Source organism: Leucoraja erinacea, chromosome 27 (genome assembly GCF_028641065.1).
Source record: "Leucoraja erinacea ecotype New England chromosome 27, Leri_hhj_1, whole genome shotgun sequence".
Taxonomy (NCBI): Eukaryota; Metazoa; Chordata; class Chondrichthyes; order Rajiformes; family Rajidae; genus Leucoraja; species Leucoraja erinaceus.
The window spans coordinates 13807049-13833138 of NC_073403.1; the positions used below are offsets into that span (position 1 = coordinate 13807049).

A 26090-nucleotide genomic window follows, 5' to 3' on the forward strand; every position below is an offset into this window, starting at 1 on the left:
CCAATAAAGAAATGTAATTACAAACACTGTGATATATATGACTGACTTACCACTTCAGCATCCCCAAGATCCAGGGCATCCCAGAGAAATCCTTGCGGCAAACTGTAGGGCTCTTGTCGAATATTTGTCTTGTCTGGTTCAATAGGGCCATGTACTGTCACTACTTCACCTGCAACAAGATGAGAGCTTGAACCAATGAGTTTCTTTTCAGCTTCAATGCATTAGGTAAATTCTGTATAGCTTTGAGGCAGTATAACCACACATCTGATATTACAGATGAGGTTTTGCATGGAGGCAGTCATGTGGACAAGCTACAGTATGACTAACAATTTCCCCCCCCGAGCCTACAAAAGATACCAGCTCCACTTGACAGAATGTTTACCAGCAAAATCAGGAAAGGTTGAAGGTTTAAGGCCAGAGGAACAGAAAGATCAACATGGTGGGTTGGAAGAGACTATATTTTCATGAATAGGGTCTCATCCAATCATAGTATGCAAACCAATAAATAACTACAGTGAAATTCAATTTGCAAAAAACGTAAACCAAAATAGTGGCTGCAAATGGAATCTTGGCGATCAAGGGACAATGGTTCATTTGGGTTCATTAGAAATCAGCAACATGGGAGTCTGTCTAACATGATTCAAATTTAACAAAAATACTGAAGAGAAGATCAGATAAAACAGATTTACCTTCACAGGATGTTGAACATGGCGACACAAAATAAATTCTGATTCATTGGTTAGTTGACAAACTATACTATAGTGAACACAACAGTGGGTGGTATGTCTTTTGGTGATGGACACCAAGTCAGGATAAAGAGATTTGTCTTCTTGGATACACGTCATGTGGTCGTGGTGGAACCCTGCTAAAAACTATCAGCAGCCTCAGATGTGACTCAAACATTTAACTCGTAGATCTCAACATGCTTGGGATAGGGCTGCTTGCTTCAACTCATGGAACCATTTATTCTGGCCAAGAGAGGAGGATGGAAGACATATAATTTAGTAACACATAACTGTAAGGTTGGAGCTTATGGAGTAAACAATATGTTTTAAAAGTGAAACCTTGCCAGACTGGGAGTAAATACAGATCAGCGAGTTCTGGGCCTGGATGATGAGGTGAACAGGTTTTGGGGCAAGTCTGGATATAGATGGTGGTGTTTTGGATCTTATGGAGATGTCTACATCAGATTGATGACTCTCTTCCTCTCTGCTTACTGGCCTCCAAGTTTTGAGCAACTAGGAACAGATTCAGTCACACCGCACAAAAATCGGGAGATCAGGTAGATTAAGGCGGACTGAGCAGAGGTGTTCAGCGAAACGATCGCCGAGCCTGCTCTTGGTCTCGCCGATGTGCAGAAGTTAACACCTGGAACAGCGGATACAGTAGATGAGGTTGGAGGAGATGCAAGTGAACTTCTGCCTCACCTGAAAAGACTGTTGGGGTTCTTGGATGGAGTCGAGGGGGTAGCTAAAGGTACAGATGTTACATCTCCTGCGGTTGCAGGGGAAAGTACCTGGGGAGGGGGTGGTTTGGGTGGCAAGGGACGAGTTGACCAGGAAATTGCGGAGGGACTTTGCGGAAAGCAGAAAGGGGTGGAGATGGGAAGAAGTGGCCAGTAGTGGGATTCCGTTGGAGGTGGCGAAAGTGTTGGAGGATTATGTGCTGTATGTGACAGCTGATGGGGTGGAAGGTGAGGACAAGGGAGTCTCTGTCCTTGTTGTGAATGGGGGGGAGGGGGAGCAAGAGCGGAGCTGCGGGATATCGAAGAGACCCCCATTTATAATGGAAGAAGGGAAGCCTCATTTCCTAAAGAATGAGGACATCTCCGATGATCTAGTATGGAAAACCTCATCCTGGGCGCAGATGCGGCGTAGACGGAGGAATTGGGAGTAGGGGTTAGAGTCTTTAGAGGAAACAGGGTGGGAAGAAGTGTAGTCTAGATAGCTATGGGAGTCAGTAGGTTTGTAGTAGAAGATGGTCAATAGTCTGTCTCATCTGATGGAGATGGTGAGATCCAGAAAGGGTAGGGAGATGTCGGAGATGGTCCAAGTGAATTTGAGTGCAGGATGGAAATTAGTCATGAAGTTGATGAAGTCAGTGAGTTCTGCATGGGTGCAGGAGGAAGCACCAATGCAGTCGTCAATGTCGCAGAGGTAGAGTTTGGGGATAGGACCAGTGTACGCCTGGAACAGTGATTGTTCAACGTACCCTACAAAGAGGCAGGCACAGCTAGGGCCCATGCGAGTGGCCATAGCTATGCCATGGGATTTGGATTTGATAATGTGCAGGGTTCCACAGTGATGGTGTAAAATGGAAGATAAGAAACAGATAACTTTTATCAATACCAAAATGTTTGAATACCATTATCATTCACCCGACATCTCTGAGAATGATACTAGGAATTTGCTGACCATACTTGCAAACACCCTTGACAAGATCAGTATAAAAACGTCTTCAACATTACAGAGATACATACCAAGCTTTGGCACCGGCTGGGTATCCCAGAACTGATAACTGCGTTTGGTTGCCTCTTCCATACTCTTTGCTGGGCCTTGACCAACATTAAACAGTTCAATGGCTTTCTGGATCTCCTGGAGCTTCTCGGCAGGCAACGAGTTAGACTGAAAGACAAAATTTAGTGCAAAAAACTTAAATATTTCAGTAAAGCAGCTACTGCACTGCACAATCAGACAGGGAGACTTTTCATAAAACTATCAGTAGGCAACAAAATTTAAACAAATCCCAAATGAATAATTGCAGCCGATGAGATCAGTTGTTTACAGAGCTCAACAGAACTATAATTCAAATGTCAATTTCAAATATTAGCTGCTTGCCAAAAATATATCTTCATAAAGTTTCTGCTAAAACTCATGCTGTCCTCCCAAATGCAGATATTCCAAATCTTTTCACTATAATTCACCGTTTAAAATAACTGAAAATAACGTCACATTTTACGCAGCAACTGGATAAAAGATCAAATCTACTTTGTCCCAACATTGTGAAGATTTTTTCCCTTCATTTAGCTGTTAATAACTATAATACTATCATTTTAAATGTCTATAAATATCAGAGCAAGGTAATGTAGACCCAAAATACAAAAATAGAGTGGATGGGTTAGTTGGGGAACATATTTGCAGGAAGCTTGCTGGACAAACTGGTTTTATTTTCTCTGGGGTGACGGCAGCTAAAGGGAAGAAATATCAAAGACTCAAGGACACAGTTTTAAGGTGAGAGGGGAAAGTTTAAAAGAGATATGCGAGACAAGTTTGCTCTTTTACAGTGTGGCGGGTGCCTGGCTCTTGCTAATATAGATGATGGTGAAGGCAGATATGATAGTGGTATTTAAGAGGCTTTCAGACAGGATCATGTATATGCAGTGAAAGAAGGGGTATGAATCACACGCAGGCAGCGGAGATTAACTTGTCATCATGTTTGGCCCAGACATTGTTGGACAAGGGGCTTGTTTCTGTGCTGTTCTGTTCGATGTAAGTCAATATTATCACAGGCATCAATTAGTGCTGTATTATTGGAGTGGATTACAGTGCATTAATAAAACACAACAAGACCATACTTCCCCTTATTTATCTTACTGGTGTTGATATCACTGGCTAGGCAAGCATGAATACCCACCACTGACTGCAGTGGACATTACAAAACTGGGCATATTCCACACTGTCAGGTAGATGACGGTGTATATTGATTAACTTTGCATCGCAAGTCTTCAATACGACAGCCAGTATATTGTCTGATCTCAAAATCTTTGCTGCCGTTTATGGTTTCAGCAGTTCTTGATATCACTTTGGGGTGAACCCAACTGGATGAAGACTGGCTTGGGATGGTAGGGATCTGAAGAAGAGGCGAAGATGCATCCTTTAGCATTTGAAAATCCCCCCCAAAAAATTGCAGATGCCAGAAATCTGTATTACAACAGAAAATGCTGGAGCCATCCAACAGGTCAGACAAAGGGAAAACAAGTTCATGTTGCAGGATCTGAAAGCGTTTCTAGCATTTTCTGTTTTCACATCATTTAACATTGAGCTGGATATGCTGCATATAAGTGCACAGGGACATCGCATGCCGTGTAAGTTCTTCAAACCTCCAGTAACCTGAACTCCAGAGATGTTTGAGTGGAGTTTGAATGTTCTCCCTGTGACTGTGTGGGTTTATCTGCACATGTTTCTCAATAACTATCACTATAATGCTCTAGCACTCTGCTGCACTCTGGTATTTTTGATTGGCATAGTATGATTTGACTGGATAGCACACAAAAGTTTTTCACTGTATCTCTGAAAACATGACAATTATAAACCAATACCAACAGTAATAGACGTAAAATATTAATGCTCTTTTTATTAACTACCACAAGAAAACAAATGGACTATGTCTGCTTTTACGTTCTGTCACTCCTCATTCAGCCAAAGTTGCTCACCTGCCTTGATCAGAATTGTAAAGCATGGGATTTGCCAGGCCCCAAGATGACTAAATATAGCCAATTATATAGCCTTCAGCCACATGGATGTCCAGTTTTAAGCTTCCAGTTCTGATTCAATTCTATCCTATTTGGCATGATTGTCATGTCACATAATATAGTCAATGGTGCCCCTGGGTTTTGACATACCAATAAATGTGCACTCTTTAAATGTCAAGTTCTTAAAATAGTTGGTGGGTTTGCAATTTATACATGACTGAATTACTTTATATTTTGTTATAATCATGGTTTAGTAATAGTTATTTTTCAGTGTAGTCAAACAGCTCAACATTGTATGCTCTGGTATTTAGAAGGATGAGTGGGTATTTATTGAAACATATAAGATTATTAAGGGTTTGGACACACTAGAGGCAGGAAACACGTTCCCGATGTTGGGGGAATCCAGAACCAGAGGTCACAGTTTAAGAATATTTTAAGAAAATGGTTAGCCATTTAGAACAGACATGAGGAAACACTTTTTCACACAGGGAGTTGTGAGTCTGTGGAATTCAGAGGGCGGTGGAGGCCGATTCTCTGGATACTTTCAAGAGAGAGCTAGATAAGCCTCTTAAAGATAGTAGAGTCAGGGGCTATGGGGAGAAGGCAGGATCAGGGTGCTGATTGTGGATGATCAGCCATGATCACATTGAATGGCGGTGCTGGCTCGAAGGGCCTAATGGCCTATTCTTGCACCTATTGTCTATTGATAAAGTGCAACTAAGCTGGCAATAATAATGGTCCCTTCATTACATACTTTTCATTATTTCTTCCTAATTAATTTTAGTCGCATAACATTGGCATATCCCAGGACATATCCATAAACAAATATAATTAGTCCATACACATTGTGGGCAAGTTTTAAGCTGCAGTCGTAAAGCAAAGTACATAATTGACATTAGCAAAAGTATTTTTCCAAATAGCTGTATTGGTGCAAATTTTAACAGATTTTTTAATGTCCATTTTTGGCTTTAACCATTAAATTAAACCCTAAATATGCATAATCACATAACATATCCAATGAACAGTCTTTACCCTGTTATGAGTTTTGTTATGGGAAAACCAAACCTACTTTGGATAAGTGGAACATGTAACATCAAACAGCCACTTATCAAGAGCATATTACGTGCATGTGACGCACTGATGAGGAAATCATATTGTGATGATTGCTGGTAACTGTTTTCTGCAAAGTGGCATTTTGAAATATTTTTATGGTAATAAATTATTATTCTCTAAAATTCTGAACCTTCCTGGATCAGGTGCTCACTGAACAACATGGCAACACTGCCATGGAAATGCCAGACTGCACCTGCAGTCTGGCCAAAAAGCACAGTCTGCACATGTATAATGATAATGTTGGAAGACTAATATGCTCAGCTTCACAAGACTGAAGCATACTAGGAAGAGGTTGTGAAAGATGGCAGAAGACCACTGCTGGATGACACCCTGCTGTCTAATGTTGTTGGATACACAGTATTTAGTAACAGGCTGTAAGAGACAACCAATAACCTTATCAAAATGTCTGGCATTCTGCTACTAGCATCCCCAATTTGACTGGGGCAAGTTAATACCTGATATAAATATGGAAATGTTACTAAACTACTAAAAGGTCAAAAGAAACAATTGTAAACATTTTCACTCACTGAGAATTACATTTCAAACCCCTCTACTTTGACCAAAGGTAACAATAAAAAAATTCTGACACCAGATGTCTGAATAAAATAACAAAAATCTCTTAAGAAAATGAAAAGATCACAATCAAACAAGTAGATTTCTCAGATCATGGCCTTCAATCATTTGCCTTGAAATTTAACAATTTGAAGAACACAATTCCCCTCCTCCCTACTTACGAGGGTTTTCTCATGTGTATTGTTCTACCAGGCTCTCACCATTTCACAGAAAATGCAACTTGCTCAGGCATATAATTGGTCAGCAGAGAGATTTATAAAATGTAATGGGGTATAGATAAGATGAACAGCCACCGAATGTACCCCAGGTTAGGGAAGTCTACAATTAGAGGCATAGTTTAAAGGGGAGAGGGAAAATATTTAAAGGGGACCTTTGCTACAACTTTTTCCACATAGGGTAGTGCATATGTGGAATGAGCTGCTAGAGGAAGTGGGAGAGGCAGATACAGTGAGGACATTCAAAAGACAATTAGACATGTGCATGGATCGGAAAGGTTTGGAGGAACATGGGCAAGGTTCAGGCAAGAGGGATGATTTTGGTACGGCGCCTTGGTCAGCTTGCGTGTTGCACCAAAGGGCTTGTTTCCATGATGTCTAACTATGACTAGCTTCCTGGTAGTCCAAATAATTAAAAATGTCACATGCAAGACAAGGCGCGAGAGACTTCCTTTGATATCATAGTAGCATTTGACCAAGTGCATCAGCAACGAGCTCTGGTAAAACTGAGCACAGGGAAAATACTCTTAATGGCCAGTCACACTTGACACATAGGATGATGATCATGAACATCAGAGGTCCATTATCCCAGTCACCGAACACTGCTGCAGCAGCACAGTGCAAAGTTGTAGCTTAACCTTCTACTTCAGTGACTTTTTAAAAATTATTCAGATAATCACAGAGAGTGGATGCAAAAAGATTCACAAGGATTGGAACCCGTCTGGATTGGAGGGGTTGAGTTATCAGGAGAGATTGGATAGGCTGGGATCTGCTTTCCCTGGGGCAAAGGAAGTAAAGCAGAGACATGATACAACTATAAAATTATGAGATGCATAGACAAGGTATATGGCTAGTTTCCATTTCCCAAGGAAAGGGGGTGTAAAACTATATAGCATAAATTTAAGGTGAGGGAGAAGATTTGAAGAATACATTTTTGACGCACAGTAGTTAGTATCTGGAACAGGCTGCCAAAGGGGGGGGGGGAGGGCGGTGGGAGAAGAGAAAGCTGTGAGAGGGGGGTGTGGAGCAAGGTCTGTCAAGTGATAGGTAGATACAGGTGAGGTAGGGGGGGGAGGGTGTTTGGCAAATGGCTGAAGATAGTGACAAAGACTAGAAGTTAAAAGGAGACAAAAGAGTGTCAGATAAGAAAAGAAGAGGAGTGAAATGTGAAGACGGAGGGAGGGATATGGGTGTTTTTGATTTTTGTCTTTGGATTGAACTCTGTCTTTAATTTGTGTTCTGGTGATGTCTTTACTATTTATTTTATTCCGCTTACATGTTTTTACTCTATTTGCTAAATTTTGTAAGGTGTCCTTGAGACTCTTGAAAGGCGCCCATAAATAAAATTTATTATTACTATTATTATTATTAAGTGGACAGGGGAAAAGGAGGGCACAGACAAAAATATGGGACTGGGGGGATGGGAGATGGTGGGAGAGCTGAGTGTGGGAAGGGCAGAGGCAATCCCCTTGAATCCCTTTTAAATTTGAAAATATGAAACCTGCTGAATGGTCTGTTGACCCTGCTGTGAAGCTCAACCTGTCCAAACACATACCACAGTTTTAAAGCTTTGGTGTCATCCTGAGTTTGAAAGTTCCTAAATGAAAATCAGTGTTTCCTGTTGCATTGAAGATATCTATTCTCTCAAGCTATTGTATATAACGCCAATCTCTCACTCCTGGTAATTAGCTGGCAAACTTCTACTGTCAATTTTACCATAACCTTTTCCCCTTCAAGGTTGTTCACAATAAAGCCAGAATAATCAACCCCCGAACTGAGCTGAGCCACTTTTGTTAAGTTAAATTGATAATCCTAGTATAAATTAAATAAAAAGCAAAGAGGTCCAAAAATATAGAGCAATTAACCAGCAGCGATAAAGACGGGAGAGGCTATGAACTCTGTGCACTTCAATATAACTAAAGTTAGTTAAACACTCGAACAACACTTAGATTCAATATTTAACACCACATTTATCAAGTGAGGTGGACTTAACCTGTTACCTGGATTTAATGCGCGTTATGATAAAAACAAGATTTTCTTATATTATCTAAGAAAGGTCACATCATTAAAACGCATGCAAAGCCATTTTAAACTGATGAGATTTCTCTATATTTCTTTTAGAACAAAGTTTCCCATTACATAGATTCCCAGTACAATACATACATTTACAGTTCAGTAAACTATTTAAACCATACCCTTGATTGATCGACCGAGTCTGGCCTCCCACTTTCTTTTTCCTTCTTCCGTTTTGGTTTCCTTTTTTTCTTCCTTGCTCCCGTCTCATCCCCTGGGATCTTACTGTTCAAAAAGAAAAATGACAATTGGAATTAGAACTAGAATTAAAAGTTAGAACTGAGCAAAGTCATCCAGCTAATATGAGATTTTTAAATAAGGAACCATGACAAAGCAAAGTATGGTTGTTACCATTAGAGGGCACTATTACACCATACAGGTCCTCCCCTGGTTCGGGAGGGTTCCGCTCCCATGAACGATTTCTACGCCAAAGAATTCACAAGTCAGAACTGCGGCCATAAACTGAGTTCCACCATGGGTGAGGATGCCTGTAGCCCCGACGCTGTAGGCAAATCCAGGCTGCCGGTCTCTCCTCAACACTTACTCATATATACAGGCTGTATATAAGTTTGTGTTTTAAGAAAGGGGCAGGGGGAAGGATTGTATAGTTGAAATGTTTGAGAAGTTTTCTTAATTAATGGACAATCTATTAAATACAAAACTATGAGCAAAGAGATTCTATTTTACAGATACATATGTAGCATTCGTAAGCACCATGCAGGGTTCCACGAGGAACGGCAGACATTCAAATCTGAAGCAAAACACAAAGTTTGTGGTTGGAACTCAGCAGGTCAAGCGACATCTGTGGAGGGAATGGACAGATAGCATTTCAGGTCGGGTCATCTCATGGTTCAGGTCAGACTGAAGAAGGGTCCAAACCTGAAACTTTGACTGTACATTTCCTCCACAGTTGTTGCCTGACCTGTTGAGTGGCTCCAGCATTGTGTTTAGTTTGGGTATCCTGCTAGTGACCTTCAGTGACATTGGAGTCATCTGTTGTTCCAACAGTATTTTCTTAAATTAGTGTACTGCCATTTAGTTAATATGGCTGCAAATTTATGTTTAAATGTGACTGTGTAGGTCCACTAACATGCTGGTACTGTCCTACATTCAGATCTATATTATTCCAGAGTGTTGCCATGTGTTGCATTAACCCTGGAGCGATACTGCTGCAGACATTCATAAGTTCATAAGTGATAGGAGCAGAATTAGGCCATTCCCCACCATTCAATCACAGCTGATCTATCTCTCCCTCCTAACCCCATTCTCCTGCCTTCTCCCTATAACCCCTGACATCCTTACGAATCCCTGGTAAATGCAGTGTAGATGTGACAGAAAAAATCAAATCTTTATTATTATCCAACAACACTCATTTTGAGAGTACATAGTTGGGAACGATTACAGGCTCTTGACATGATCTCCCATCAGATTTCAATAATATGTGAAACCCAAGATAAATCTAATTAGTTTGTAACCATTCCATTAGAGTAAAACTCCATTAATTAGTAACGTTTGGGACTTGTGGTGATGGCCAGATTTTCTGGACTGCTGAATACTATTCTATTATTAATCCAACACTCTGGACTCACTTTATTAAAAGAGATATCACACCGCAGTATAATAAATTTAAGTGAATCCATTAAATCTTAAGGAAGATTCAAAAATCTTCCAGACCTGAAGTGTATCGAGTTTTTAATGGTTTTATTACAAGTATACAGAGAACAATGGGAACTGGTTCCTATGGCAAGTCAGTTATAGAGACATACAGCATGGAAACAGGCCCCTAGGCCCATCGTCAGCCACCCGTTTACACACATCCCATTTCCCTTTATTCTCCTAAGACTCTCATCAACTCCCACATAAACGCTAGAACTCACTTACACACCAGTGGCAGTTTACAGTAGTATACATTCTACTTAAATTACTCCGAGTTTGCTTAGCAATGCTCGAAAGTCAATTGGGTCAAGAGTGTTTAACTGACATATGTATTAGAAACTGAACAATGAAACCCCTGCTTGCTGTAGCTTTACAGACACATTAACACACCAGACTATCCACTGATGTCGACTACAAACCCACTAACTCCTACAGCTTCCAGGACTATATCTCCTCCCACACCGCCTCTTGCAAGGATCCATTCATTACATACAATTTCTCCTTCTCCACCACATGCTTCCAAAATGAGGCTTTCTGCTCTAGGATAGCCAAGATGTCCCCTTTCTTCAGTAACATTAGCTTCCCTCCTGCTGTTGTGCATGGAGCTCTCACTGTGTCTTCTCTGCATCCCACATGTCAGCTTCCACCTCCCTATCACCCAGATAGAAGGATTGTCCCCTATGTCTATTCGCCCCCCCTCCAACTTTACATTTCACTCTTTTTCTTTCCTATCTGACAGCCTTTTGTCTCATTTTCACCTCTTGTCTTTGTCACCATCTCCACCCATCTACCAATCATCCCCCACTTCACCTGTATCCATCTATCACATGCCAGGCTTTGCACCACACCCACTTCTCTTCTCCAGCTTTCTCCCCACACTACAATTGGTCTGAAGAAGACATGCAACCCAAAAAGTTGTTTATTCATTCCTTCTGTGGATGCTACCCAACCCACTGATTTCCTCCAGAATTATCATTTTCTCAAGATTCCAGTATCTGGTTTCTTGTATCTCCAAATAAATACACTAGGAGATATATTTTTAGTTCCTGGAGATTCCTGATGTCTTCATCTCACCATCCCATTGGAAGGTTCCAAATTACTCAGTTTTCGATCTCCCCCCCAACTAGCAGAATGCTTTGAGTCAACATTAAAATAGATCACCCATGTGAATACAAGTTCATAAGATATAGGTGCAGAATTAGGCCATTTGGCCCATCAAGTCTGCTCAGCCATTCAATCATGGCTGATCTGTCTTTCCCTCTCAACCCCATTCTCCTGCCTTCTCCCCATAACCCTTGACACCATTATTGGAGCTGTTGCTGGTGCAAACTACTGTCCAACTGATTTTCTGCACCTAAAACTATTTACATTCATCTCATACTTGGAAATATTTCATATAAAACAGTGATTACCAAATCTTTAGGCAACAAATGGTGCGATACTAATTAGCCCCAAAACTTACGTTATTTTGTGGAAGTTAAAAGTGGTCCATGCAGGAAGGATCAGTTTCACCAGTATTTGTATGGTAAAAATTATATAGTATATCACATGAGGGAAGGGCACAATAGAAAAGAAAAATGAAAGCATTTTGGGTGCTGATCAGGATGTTTCCATCCAGTTCCAATGAATAACAGATCACGTCAGCACTGTGTCATAAATGAACAATGCCAGAATAAACACACTCCCTCTGGAACATTTATTCAGATTGTTGAGCTTAAGATGGCAATAATTTAATTTTACAAAAAAGTCGAATGAAATGCCAGATGGGATATTTTATTTAATATGCAACACCATTTGGAGGTGGTAAAAAGTGCAACATAAGTGCATGTTTTTTCTTTTCTTCCTTTATAGATTTCACACCTGCCATGTCCTCGCTTCTTTACGCAAGGGTGCATTTTGAGTCAGATAAAAGGAACAAAGAGCCAGAGAACCTTCATGTAAGCATGCCGATTTCTTATAATGCTAATAGTGGCTCAAATCGGAAGTGTGAACTAACTGAACCATACATAGCTCTCGCAAACTAGCAGGCAACAAAATAATAGGACCAGTAAAGGACAAATCAAAGAGAAAGTTCCTATAGAAGTCTGTTACTAGGCTTTCAAGGCTAGGATGTGAAAGTATTACAGAAGCAGTACAGATGGTCAGAGTCATATAGCTACATAGCATGGAAACAAACCTTTCGGACCAACACATTCATGCTGACCAAGTTCCTTAACCGAGCTAGACCAACTTGCCTCTACCTAGCCCAAATCCCAACAAACCTTTCCTATCATGTACCTGCCGAAATGTCTTATAAATTTTATAATTGTACCTGACGCTACCACTTCTTCTGGCTGATCATTCCTTGTTCATACTAACCTCTACATGATGAAGTTACTTCTCAGGTCCCTTTTAAATCTTTCTCCTACCTAAGTTGTCTAGGTCTTGACTCCCTTACCCCGAGGAAAAAACTGTGGTTATTCACCTTATCCAGGCTCCTTATAATTTTAGGAGGTCACGTCAGCCTCCTCCATTCCAGAGAAAATAAAACACAGCCTATTCAGCCTCTCATAGACTCAGAGTAATACAGTGTGGAAACAGGCCCTTCGGCCCAACCTGCCCAAACCGGCCAACATGTCCCAGCTAAACTAGTCCCACCTGCCGGCACTTGATCCATATCCCTCCAAACTTGTCTTCTCCTTATAACTAGAACCTTCAGACCCACTACTGTACTGACAAATCTTTTTCTGCTGCCTTTCCAGTTTAATAACATCTTTCCTATAACAGGGTGACCATACTTGAAAACAGTATTCCAAATGTGGTCTTGCCAATGTCTTTACATCTTTAACATGATGCCCCATCTCAAAGGCCATCTTCACTACCCCATCTACCTGTGTCACCACCTTCATGGAACTATGTACCTACGCCACTACTCTGTTCTACAATACTCCCTAAGACCCTACAATTTATTGTGCATGTCCCACCCTGATTTGCCCTACCATAATGCAACACCACACATTAATCTGAATTAAACGCTGTTTGCCATTCCTCGGTCCAGTTGTAATCTTAGGAAACCTTCTTCATTGCCCACAATACAACCAATGTTAGTGTCATTCACAAACTTACTAACCACACCACCTACCTACATTTACATCCAAATTGTTAATATAAATAACGAACAACACTTGACCCAGTACTGATCCCCATGGTACACCAATTGTTACAAGTCTCCAGTCTTTTGCCAGCAAACAGCATGGCAGTACAAATTTAGGAATACAAGTAATCTCTTTCTTGGTCATACCTCAAGGGATATTAGGAATATTGCGGTAACTCTTGATGTGTGCATTACCGTTGTAATAGCTGAAAGTCTCCTCTGTAGGGACGGTGCTGCAGTGTGCTTTGAACTTGCCCCAACGTTGAACAAATGGACACCCAGTCCTGCACAATTTTCTACCCGTTTCAAAATCTATATTCTACAACTATGTCCATGTGCAATCTTGGAAAATGTCAAAGCCACAGCATCTTCTTATTCATCAAGTCTGTCACTTCTTCAAACGACGAAGAAGCTTGACCCTCAAAATTGTACTGCTGACATTCCCCATGGTCAATGTCCTCACTATGCTAACAATTCTGCAGCTAGAAATCAGCACAGAAGATTAAATATTATACACAAACAGAGTTGTTTAAATACATTGTCGATGACCACTGGCATAAAATGAAACAATTGGTTACCATGGGAGGAAAGTTGGCACTATTGTTTAAAAAAAAGGGAATAAACTTGATTCGGACAACAAAAGATACAGTAGCCTAACATCACGGGTAAAAGAATGGAAATCATTTCAGGAAATACCATCCTAGTTTAATAATTGATGAGAACAGACAAAATTGTTTCAAATTCATCCAGGCTGCAAGAACATTTTTAAGTAAATGTATAATGAGGGTATCAAGTAAACATTTTTGAAAAGGCTTGTAGATTGACTAGCATGCAAAATATTGTTGCTTGGTTGAGAAATACCCTGGACCAAAAAAAATTGCTTTTCTCAAGGTTGTCTGTCATCTTTGCATTAACCTGTAGTAGTCATATCAATGTAGAATTCAGCGTTACAAAGGGAGAAAATGCTGCTAAAAAGTGAAAAACATAACCATGGGTGTTTGCCATAGACAGGGGCCATATATTTAAATTTGAAAAGAAAGTCACTCCAACACTTTCCCAGCACTTAGGGCTGATAAGCGAGCTGTGCACAGAGGCCTTTCTAGAATCTGTGGGAGAATGAAACAAAATACAACATACAAATGTTAAAAAGATGGTTAAATCTGTTGGTACCTTTATTCAAGACAGGAAACAGGAATAAGCCTGTTAATTATAAACCACAGAGTTTAACCTCAATGGTAGAAAGTTCTGGGGGGGGGGGGGAAGAATTATACTTGGAAAAACAAGGATTAATAAGGAATAGTTAGCATGGCTTTATTAGTGAGAGATCCTATCTGACTAATTTGTTTTTGAAGCAGTAACAAATATATATGGAAGGCTGTGAAGTTAATGTGGGGCCTTCACTGAGTCATTCATGGAAGGATGATCCAAAAGGCTAGAGACCCTGGGATCCAAAGCACATTAAAGAATACGGTGAAAGCAGAAACTCCCACAACAATTAGGAAGCATCTCGATGAACATCTGAATTGCTATGGCAAAGTAGGCTACAGATAAAGTGCTGGTTAATGGGATTACTACAGATGGGTACTTGATAGTTGGCATGAACATGGTGGGCCAAAGCACATGCCTCTATGCTGTATGACTATGATTCTAATAAGATCAAGCTGGTTACCATTACTGTACAGGGACAAAGAATGGACTGAGGCCTGTTACAAGGAAATTTATGTATGAGAGGTTAGTGTGCAGGATCAGAAGTGCATCTTATGAATTCACTTTAAATATCCTTTCCCCATTAAAGAAGATAAAAAAAACATATCATTGGTACTTAATAGAAAATCCTCTGACTTGCTTGATTAGGTATTTTATTTAAAATTTTCTATTTCTAGTCAGGTAATTAACTTGGAGTTGTATGACCAGGGATAGATTTGGTTCCTGGGTTATCCTGATTGCTACGAAATTCATCCATCTTGCCAGTACTTCAATGAAAAACAAGGTTTGGGCTTCAAGGTTCCAAGACCGTTTTAAGCACATGGAAGAAAATCTTAATAAGAGGCATTCAATCAAGTGATTTTTCCCCCCAAACAAATATCAATGCAGTTTCTTGACACTTTAAGCAACTTATTTCATCATGTTAAATTGCACCCACAGCTATCACCCATTTTAGAGCACAAAAAGCTTCATGGAGCCAACAAAGTGATTTTCAGTAGCTTGCCAGGAAATTAATTGAGAACCTGAACAGATAAGCTTATAAAATAGTAATTGCACTTTTATTGCAGGCAAATCATGAGCAACTAATCTGGCTGAATATTTCAGTGGTCTCGATGGACTGTGGGCCTATATCTACATGTTGACAGGGATAAAATTCCAGGAGTCATTCAAAAACGTTTCAAAAATAGATGAGTGGAAAATCAGTCAGTAGAAATAGCTTTTTGATTTGGGTTGGAAAGCAAGAAAGAGCTAAAAATTCCACACATATTAGGATCATGACAATATGTGTTCCTCAAGGATCTATTCTGGGGACACAACCTATACAGCACCTCTGAAGGGGCAACACTCCTTCAATACCAGACTGAAATCTATATAATTAAAAGTCTAATCTTGGCCACTTCCTGTCTGCGCTCTATATCGATTTTAGAAAAAACGCTACCATATATCTCCGTGATTTTTGGCCATCTTACTCACAGTCCTCCTCGCTGAGCAGGCACCACGGATTTTCCCCTTCGATGAAAAATAAAAAAATGTTAAAAAAACCTTGAGATCCTCTTCACTGTCAATCACCGCGATTAAGGTAAACGCCCCTTCTGGGGGTGGGGGGGGGGGGGGGGGGGGGGGGGGGCGAGGGGCAAGACTACAAACCCCAGATGCTTGGACGTGACTCAGTGACTCTGCAAGATCGTGAAGGCGAGGCCACGATTCTCATTCTAAGCTAAGAATCAACTGAACTGTGAGTCTGCAATGTACTTGCAATAAATGATTTGTTAACCTTTAATGACAATGTCATGAGTTGTTTGGCCTGCTGCCCTGCCTGTGCTTGAAACTGTAATGCTTTATTAGGTCCAACTGTGTTTCAAAGGAATAAATGCTTTATTAGGTCCGACTGTGTATGGAAGGAATAAATGCTTTATTAGGTCCGACTGCGTTTGGTTCAAAGGTCCCGCTCATTTTGTGACTTCCGCTTAGTGGACAGGTTGTGCTGATTGCGTAATTTCTGGTGAGTGCAGAGGTCGCGCTGATTGCGTAATTTTCGGTAAGTCCAGAGGTCACGCTGATTGCGGAAGTGCCGCTGACTGCGGAAGCCCCAAATTGGAGGCCGCGCTCAGCCGTGTGAGTATTCTAGAAAGTTTACTGTCAGTGAGTGTGTGTGTGTATGTGAGTGTGTGGTGTGTGCGTGTGTCGGTCTGTGTGGTCTCAGTGACTGAGCTGCCAGCCCAAGAATCCATTCTGCCCACAATGTCCATACTAGTCCTCTGGAAACCAGGCCCTTCGGCCCACAACACCATGCTAGCACTCTAGAAAGCACCCCCACTCCCCCCCCACCCCCAAATCTGTGGATTGACATGGTGAGATGACGTTTCGGGTTTGAACCCTTCTTCAGACTGGAGTAGGGAGAGAAAGCTGGAAAAGAAAGGGAGGGGCGAGGTAAAAACCTGGCAAGTGGTAGGTAAATACAGGTCAAGGGGGGTGTACACTAGTAAATGAGTGGAAATAGTGACAAAGGCTAGAGGTGAAAAGGAGACATCGTCCCTCATTGCTGAGTCAGTATTCCTCCACATTGAATACTTTGAAAAAGCACCAAGAATAGCAAGTGCATAGAAGATACTGCTAAGGACACAAATATATTTCTGATGACTTGAGCAATTTCAATATCCACACAAAGAATAACTTAGCAGCATTACTGCTGTCCGAGTCGACCTGAAGCAGAGAGTTGCCCGATTTTGTCTGCAGCTGCGGTGACTGAAGCAAGTAATGAAACCTACATGACTTCATCAATGTACTTGTTGCAGATGCATCAATCCATAGCAGTATTGGGAGCAATGTTCATCACACAATGCCTGAGACAAAGTCCCATCTTCACAATGAGGATACCATCAAAGAGTATCTCTCATCATTTTTTTACGATTCTAAAAAAGAGCATTTTAAAATATCACTGATGTTATTTTTACTTTCCAGAGAAAACCAGTAGAATTCTTCGAAAAATAAAATATCTTCAAAGAAGTAGCAATTACACACTAATGTAATATGTTCAGAGGCAACATTTTTAATACAGCTCAAGGTATATTTTGTACATGCACTGTAACATATTTACCGTCATACAATAATTGGAAAACCAATTAAATATGGCCATTATTAGTTCCTCCATCACTGTGATACAGAATGTTACCCATTCTCTTTCTCTCCAGAGATGCTGCCTGTCCCACTGAGTTACTCCAGCATTTTGTGTCTGTGATACAGATGCTGCACGACCCACTAAGTTCCTCCAGCACTGTGTTTTGCTCAAGAATCCAGCATCTGCAGTTCCTTGTGTCTCCACCATGAATCAGTTAAATTGGTAATTTGATGTGTAACTACAATGTACAGCAAACCTTCTTCACGTGCACACACTTCAGATCGGACTTTATTTATTTAGAACATGCAGTTGTTAGAGGACATTTCAGTATTTATTACCATTTGGATTCATGGGAGGTGGTCTTGGAGGAGAGGATGCTCCTCAAACTGTAGAGCATCCTGGACAATACAGCTCTCTCTCTCCATGCCACACTGGTCAACCTGAGGAGTACCTTCACCAACAGACTGGTTCCACCAAGATGCAGGACAGAACGCCACAGGAGATCCTTCTTCCCTGTGGCTATCAAACTGTACAACTCCTCCCCCTTTGGTACACCAAACCCCCTCCCCCATCTTTACACATCCCCACTCCTTTCCACTCATCACTTTAATATAATGTTTCATGTATTTTGCGTTTTTATGACTGTTGTCAGATCAATTTCCTTCCTGGGATAAATAAAGTTCTATCGTATCGTATTTCCAATTGCCTTTCAGAAAGATGCACTGAACCACTGGTAGACAAAATTGCTGAAGAAACTCAGCGGGTGTGGCAGCATCTATGAAGCGAAGGAAATAGGCAACGTTTCGGGCCGAAACCCTTCTTCACATTGAACCACTTCCTTGAATCTTCACATTTTAGTGAAGGAACTCCCGCATAATTTCTCAATAGGCAGTTCCAAAATTTAGACCCAAGGGAGGTGACGGAACAGCAAGAAATACTGAAGAGAAATGCCAGATGGGTGCATTCCTACAAGCTTACTGCCCTTACATACTTGAATGGTTGGAGTCTTGCAATTGTGAGGAATTCTTGATGAGTTGCTACAGTGTATTTTGTTGAAGGTGCAGATCGAGGCAAAGCTCCAATTGTTGAACAGAGTATTTAAATTGTTAATTACATGGACGGTTTCAACGTGAAAAGTGTTGATCTTCTGAAGGGATGCTGGAGGATAATATTTCATGACGCTCTTGGATTATGTGAATTTGGTTGTAAAACACTGAGGAAACACTCGAGGAATCAGGAAGATCATTTTATACAGATTAGTCAGGATGAAATCATTTTGCAGCCTTATAAAGCTTTGGTTAGGCCACATTTGGAGAACTACATGCAGTTCTGGTCACCCCATTACAGGACGGCTTTGTGTAGGCTTTAGAGGGTGCAGAATGGGATTACTGGGATGCTGCCTGGATTCGAGAGTATTAGCTTTGAGGAGACAGTGGACAAAGTTTGATTGTTTTCTCTGGAGGTTCGGAGGTTGAGGGATAACTGATAAAAGTTTATAAATTTATGAGAGGCATGGACAAGGTAGACAGTTTTTTCCCAGTTTGGAAATTTCAAAGACTAGAAGACATAACTTTAAGGCACGATTGTGCATGTGGGGAAAGCTTTTTTTTTTTATAAACAGAGATGGTGGTCAAAGCAGATATGATGGTGACATTCAAGAGGTTTTAAAATAGGCACAAAAATATGCTCAGAATCGAAGGATTAGAATCATGGAAGCAACTAATATTAATGACCACTCAGCATAAACATGGCTGTAGATGCTTCAATATGCCAGGCTCTCCTACTTTTGTGGATGAAAAGTGTTTGGCGAGCTTCTTCCACCAGTTAACAATTTATTTCTCCTCAGCGTTCAATTGCTTTTTGTTCCCACCCCCTGCATTTTGAAACCTGTTTTGCTGCTCGTATATCTCATGAAAGATAGTTTGTCTGAAACATAAAGTGAGCTAACCTCTCCTCAAATAACATCTGAACTGCTGAACATTTCTAAAAAATTATTTCAGATTTCCAACATTTGCATAATTTTTATTTAGCCAGTTCTCACATTTAGAGGTTATAAAAGCAGTAAAAAGCTTGGGAGAAAAGTGTTTATGAATTTTTAAATATATCACTGAAATGCAAAGTTATAATTGTAATTGACTTACTTTGCAAAGTTAAAATGTCATATGGATTCCAATGTGATTTCAGACCCTTTATCACTAATGTTTTGAAAAATGCATTCCTCACATCAATATTCCAAGATTGCAAACCATTCTCTCCTCGTGAGGAACTTTTATCCTATATTAAATAGTTCATCATGCTCGAAGCAAAATTTGGGCTTTCCATACGACATGTTTAATCTACAGCTTTTCACACTACTGAAAATTGACACACAGCTGTTCTCCTTCAAAGTCCTGATGGCAAACATTGGTCAAGTTTGTAAAGAGTAAGATAGCCAACACCTGTCACTTTCCATTACTTATCCCCTTTCGGAATGTTGTTTCTTCAAAATGCCGGACAGTGAACCCAGCACAATGCCGGACAGAAAACCCACCAAAACCTCAATTATAAAATACATCTCCATATCAGTGCAGATTTAAGGCAAATTTATTAAAGAGGGCAGCAGGGTGGTGTAGCTAGTTGACTCTGCTCCCAACAACCTGCATTCAATCCTAACCTAATCCACCCCCTCCCCGGGCACTTTCCCTTGCAACCGCAAGAGATGCATCCGCAAAGACCGCTCCCTCCATAACTCCCTTGTCAATTCTTCCCTTCCCTCTCGTACCACCCCCTCCCCGGGCACTTTCCCTTGCAACCGCAAGAGATGCAACACTTGTCCCTTTACCTCCCCCCTCGACTCCATTCAAGGACCCAAGCAATCGTTCCAGGTGCGACAGAGGTTTACCTGCATCTCTTCCAACCTCATCTATTGCGTCCGCTGCTCTAGATGTCAGCAGATCTATATCGGTGAGACCAAGCGGAGGTTGGGCGATCGTTTCGCCGAACACCTCCGCTCGGTCCGCAATAACCAAGCTGACCTCCCGGTGGCTCAGCACTTCAACTCCCCCTCCCACTCCGTCTCCGACCTCTCTGTCCTGGGTCTCCTCCATGGCCACAGCGAGCAGCACCGGAAATTGGAGGAACAGCACCTCATATTCCGTTTGGAGAGTCTGCACCCTGGGGGCATGAACATTGAATTCTCCCAATTTTGTTAGTCCTTGCTGTCTCCTCCCCTTCCTCGGTCCCCCTGCTGTCTCCTCCCATCCCCCAGCCTTGGGGCTCCTCCTCCTTTTTCCTTTCTTGTCCCCGCCCACCCCCGCCCCCCGATCAGTCTGAAGAAGGGTTTTGGCCCGAAACGTTGCCTATTTCCTTTGCTCCATAGATGCTGCTGCACCCGCTGAGTTTCCCCAGCATTTTTGTGTACCTTCAATCCTAACCTGTCTGGAGAGTTTACATGTTCTTTGTGATCATCGTGGGTTCCCCAGGTGTTCGGTTTCCAGCTATTCCTATTCAAGTATCTATCTAATTGCCTTTTAAATACTGTAATAGTATCTGCCTCTATCACTTCCTCTGGCAGTTCATTGCATATATTACCAGCCTCTGGGAGAAAATCTTCAGATCTCCAAATACAAGGAAGTGTGGACTGGTTGGTTAATTGGTCACTATAATTTGCCTCTCGTGATAGGTTTATGGTAAAATCTGGGTTAGTTAATGGAAATGTGGGGACAATAAAATGTAATTAGTGTATGAATAGTGAATATAATTAGTGTAGGAACAGTGAATGCATGTTTATGGATAATGTAGACTCGGCGGGCTGAAGGAACATGCTTCCACGTGGCACAAAGCTTCTGCAGCTTCCCTCCAACCAGCCTTAAACTTGTATAATATTGGAAGATAGTGCCCACTTTAACATCACAACACTCCGGATAATCATTACGCATCTGGAACGCGCACAACAGCTACACACCTAATGGCATTTCAATAACATATCAAAGGTTAGCCTAGGCTCAGTTGTTGACAGTTTATTTTCGAGTCTGGAAGTATTATCTTTAGCCCCACTCAATAGACAAGAGCACATAATCTGACCATTGGAGAGAGTAAATGTTGCCTTTCCAGTGAAGTACAAAAACAAAGGAACAGCCGCAATAACCTCAGTCCTCGTTCCATATCCTCCATCTAATATGCTCTGCGGATCTTTTACTTCACTAGAAGTTTTATATTTGATTCATATTTCCTAGATGATTCATATTCGCTAGTAACTAAAAAGTACTGATTTCCCAAACATACAACCTGCCACCAGGAATCAGAAAAACAGCACTACCATTACCTGAAGGCTCCCTTCAAGGTAGTATACCATTAATCTTGATCATGTATATACTCGTTGTCAGAGCCTCCACTGTTCTCCTGGACAAAGAATTCCAAAGATTCTCTACCTTCTGGATGATGACATTTATTTTCAAAATCCTGAATGTCCAACCTTTTACCTGGAGATTGTGACCCATGGCACTAGACACATAGCCTGGGGAAACCTATTCTCCAAATCTACTGTTTCAAACATCTTAAGAATTTTGTATAATTCTTCTAAATGCAAGTTCAAAGGCCTAGTCTTCTTAATCTTTAAACCCACTGACTCTCATGGCTATCTAGACTACACTTCTTCCCACCCTGCTTCTTGTAAGGACTCCATCCCCTACTCCCAATTCCTCCGTCTATGCCGAATCTGCTCCCAGGATGAGATGTTCTACACCAGGGCATCGGAAATGTCCTCATTCTTCAGGGAATGGGGGTTCCCCTCTCCAAATATAGATGAGGCTCTCACCAGGGTCTCTTCAATACCCCGTAACACTGCTCTCTCTCCTCATCCCCCCCCCACTCGTAACAAGGGCAAAGTCCCCCAGTCCTCACCTTTCACCCCACTAGCCGTCACATACAACAAATAGTCCTCCGTCATTTTCGCCACCTCCAACGTGACCCCACCACTCGCCACGTCTTCCCATCTCCCCCTCTGTATGATTTCTGCAAAGACCGCTCCCTCCGTAACTCCTTGGTCAATTATTCCCTTCCTCCCGCACCACCCCCTCCCCGGGCACTTTCCCTTGCAACCGCAAGAGATGCTACACATGTCGCTTTACCTGCTGCCTCGACTCCATTCAAAGACCCAAGCAGTCGTTCCAGGTGCGACAGAGGTTCGCCTGCATCTCCTCCAACCTCATCTATTGCATCCATTGCTCTAGATGTCAGCTGATCTACATCGGTGAGACCAAGCTTAGGCTTGACGATCGTTTTCGCTGAACACCCCCGCTCGGTCCACATTAACCAACCTGATCTCCCGTTGGCTCAGCACTTTAACTCCCCCACCCATTCCAAATCCGACCTTTCTGTCCTGGGCTTCCTCCATGGCCAGTGAGCACCACCGGAAATTGGTGGAGCAGCACCTCATATTCCGCTTGGGCAGTTTGCACCCTAGCGCATAAACATTGACTTCTCCAATTTCTGGTAGCCCTTGCTGTCTCCTCCCCTTCTCAGCTCTCCCTCAGCCCCTGGGCTCCTCCTCTTCCTTGCTCCTTTCTTCTCTCTTCTCCCCTCCCCCCCCCCACCCTACATCAGCCTGAAGAAGTGATTCGGCCCGAAACGTTGCCTATTTCCTTCGCTCCATGGATGCTGCTGCACCCGCTGAGTTTCTCCAGCATTTTTGTCTACCTGCTTAATCTTTCCTCATTCAATAAACTTCCTATCCCAGAAGCAAATCTGGTGAGACTTCAAAATTCTTGTGCAAATATATCCTTGATTAGGAAGGAAAATCAGACAAAATCAATATTGCAGATATTGTCTCAACTGACCTCATTATAATTTGTGAGATCTTAACTCTTGTACTCAAATCCCCTTCCAATAACGTTAGGCACAACCTAACTTCCTAAATGGTTACTGTTCCTCAATGTTAACTTCCAGTTATTTGCATAAGACCCTCTGGACAACAACAACCTCACATCTTTAAAAACATTTTTTTTTTAGCACAATTTTCCACATTATACTTGCCATGTCCTTGCCCATTCATTTAGGTCTCAATCTCCACAATGTCACACTGCACCCTCCTCAGCAACTTGTTATCATCGCAGTTGGAAATAATACAATCACCTTAACCAAATTATTTATGTAGATCAAGTAGAGTTTGGACCCCGAGCATCAATCCCTGTGGCATTTAAAACCAGCCACAGCCTTCCAACAGAAAATGATCTGTTTAGTACAACTCTCACTTTTCTGCCAGTTAGTCACACATCAATCACGCCAGCGCACTAACCACAATCCCATGTGGTCTAAATTTATTGTAATAACCTCTTTTGTGAAAGAGGTTTTATTGAAGACCTTCCACTAACTCCAACAGATCTGTCGAACATAAACACCCATTCTTAACACCCATTTTTTCTATCCAGAGATGTTGCCTGTCCCGTTGAGTTACTCCAGCATTTTGTGTCTATCTTCGAACATAAATATTTTCCTTTAATAAATACACATTGACCAAGTCCAACCCTAATGTTTTTAAGTGTTTTGTAACAACTTCCTTAATAATATCAATGTTCCTACTGTTAATGAGAGGACTAAAATTCCTTGTTTTATTTCTCTCTTCTTTCTCAGATAATGGCTTACATGGAGCATCTTTAAATCTAAAGAAACTGCTCTAGAATATACAGAATTTTGGGAGATTACCATCTCCATTGTCACATTCTTCAAAAGTGTAAAATATTGGTCACCACGCTCTGGGGATTTTTAGTTTTCTAGTCAAATTATTTTTCCAGATAATTTTCTTGAACTGTTGCCAATTTCTCTGTGCTCCTCATTCCCTCAAGACAGTAATTCCCCATTAGATCCAAACTGTTTTGTGTTCTATTCAGTGAAGACGGGCATAATATACTTATTTAATTTTCTTGCCGATTTATTTTCCTCATTACGGTTCCTTCCATCTGTATCTATAGAATATTTTAACAGTCTGTTTTGATACTTCTTGGAAGAATACTGAGTCTATGTTGATGTTCCTTATCAACGTTACCTTTTGCAGATAGCAGAACAAAATCTGCAAAGATGTGCAATAAAAGATTCCGCATTTCTATCCGAAAGATACGGTGGGCCTTTCTGCGGCTGGCTCATTTTATTTATCAACCAAGATCACAAAGATTTAAAAATAAGTGACATCTCAACCGCTACTTAAAACTTAACAACCGTTTTCTTTCAGCCTACAATTCAAAAGTACTCAATTAACTCTGAAGGACATTGGGACATTTTTGGGCTGTATGGACGTCGGTACTAACGTACGTTTCTCTTCCCTTCCATCCGAACTGTAATATAAATATTTTACTTTTATAATGAAGCTCTGTTCAAGTTAATCCCAACACATATGCCTAAATAAATGGAACGCTGCGACTGACTTCTTCCTGTAAGATCAGATCGGGAAGAACTACATCCTATAAAACCCACGCCTTTCCAGCAACCAGCCAGATGGCGGAAGCATAACGGGGTGATGGACGCGAGAGGAAACCAACAGGCACGGGAGATGCTGGTGGCCTCCACCCACTAGTGATGCCAATCGGGCGGGGCGGCCAGTGGCCGTGTGCCGGAGGCGGGACCCGTTCTGCCCTGTTAAAAGTGTGAGATGTGCAGCGCGCTTTCGCCGGCAGCCCGACTGCCATTAAACCGCTGTCTACCTCACTGCACGGCGCCTCTGTGGCAATCAATGGGAATGTAACGTACTCTTGGCTATGGGCGTCATCCTCATCGTTCTCACAGTCGCTGCCGCACATGTCGTCTTCTTCAGCCTCTTTTGTTGCTGTCTCATCATCGTCCGCCATCGTTCGGAAGGGAGCGCGACAAGGTGGCTCACACAGTAACGCTGGCGCCTATTGGCTCAGCCACCTTGTCACCACGAACTAACCGCTGCACCCATTGGTCCGCGGTCTGGCCGCCGCGCGAGCTGAATAGGCGTTCGACGAGGGAATGCTGGGAATTGTAGTTCAAATGACTCGGAGTAAAATGCAGGAGTGTTTTTAATGTCACATGTCCCAAACCAGCAGCAGCACTATAAAATATGTAAACCTGGTACTCTGTAAACAATATAAGAAACGGGGAAAAAAAGTTCAGTGTATATATATATACTGAACATTTTTCTCCCCGTTTATTATATTGTTTACAGAGTATATATATATATATATTCCCGTCGATATCTTTGGTCTCTCCATCCACATTGTTAACCAGTACTCTTCTTACTCTTATGTATGCTTGTTCTGTACTTTTTTTATTCCTATCTTGCACTATGACCAGACGCTAAACTGCATTTTGTTGTACCTATGCTTGTATCTGTGCAATGACAATAAAGTTGAATTGAGTTGAATATATATATATACATATTACAGAGTATATATATACCATTGTCCCGCTGATATAAACGCATATATATCTAAAGATGTTATATAGGAAGGAATCCCGTTTTTATCAACGGGACAATGGTGGAAAGGGTCAAGAATGTCAAATTCCTGGGCGTGCATATTTCCAAATATCTTTCCTGGG

The 26090-nt window shown here is 41.5% G+C and overlaps 1 protein-coding gene across 1 annotated transcript in view; it reads right to left on the reverse strand.

The window, feature by feature from the left end:
- The window catches only part of LOC129710238 (glycylpeptide N-tetradecanoyltransferase 1-like), a 47752-nt gene extending 22331 nt beyond the window's left edge, over positions 1-25421 (reverse strand). Inside the window, exons 1-4 of the mRNA XM_055657099.1 lie at positions 25278-25421; positions 8568-8670; positions 2480-2624; positions 51-169 (exon numbers count right to left, since the gene is read on the reverse strand). Of these exons, the coding sequence (XP_055513074.1) occupies positions 51-169; positions 2480-2624; positions 8568-8670; positions 25278-25375 (465 nt within the window). The 5' untranslated portion in view covers positions 25376-25421. The remainder of the gene's footprint in view (positions 1-50; positions 170-2479; positions 2625-8567; positions 8671-25277) is intronic.
- Positions 25422-26090: the final 669 nt, after the last annotated feature.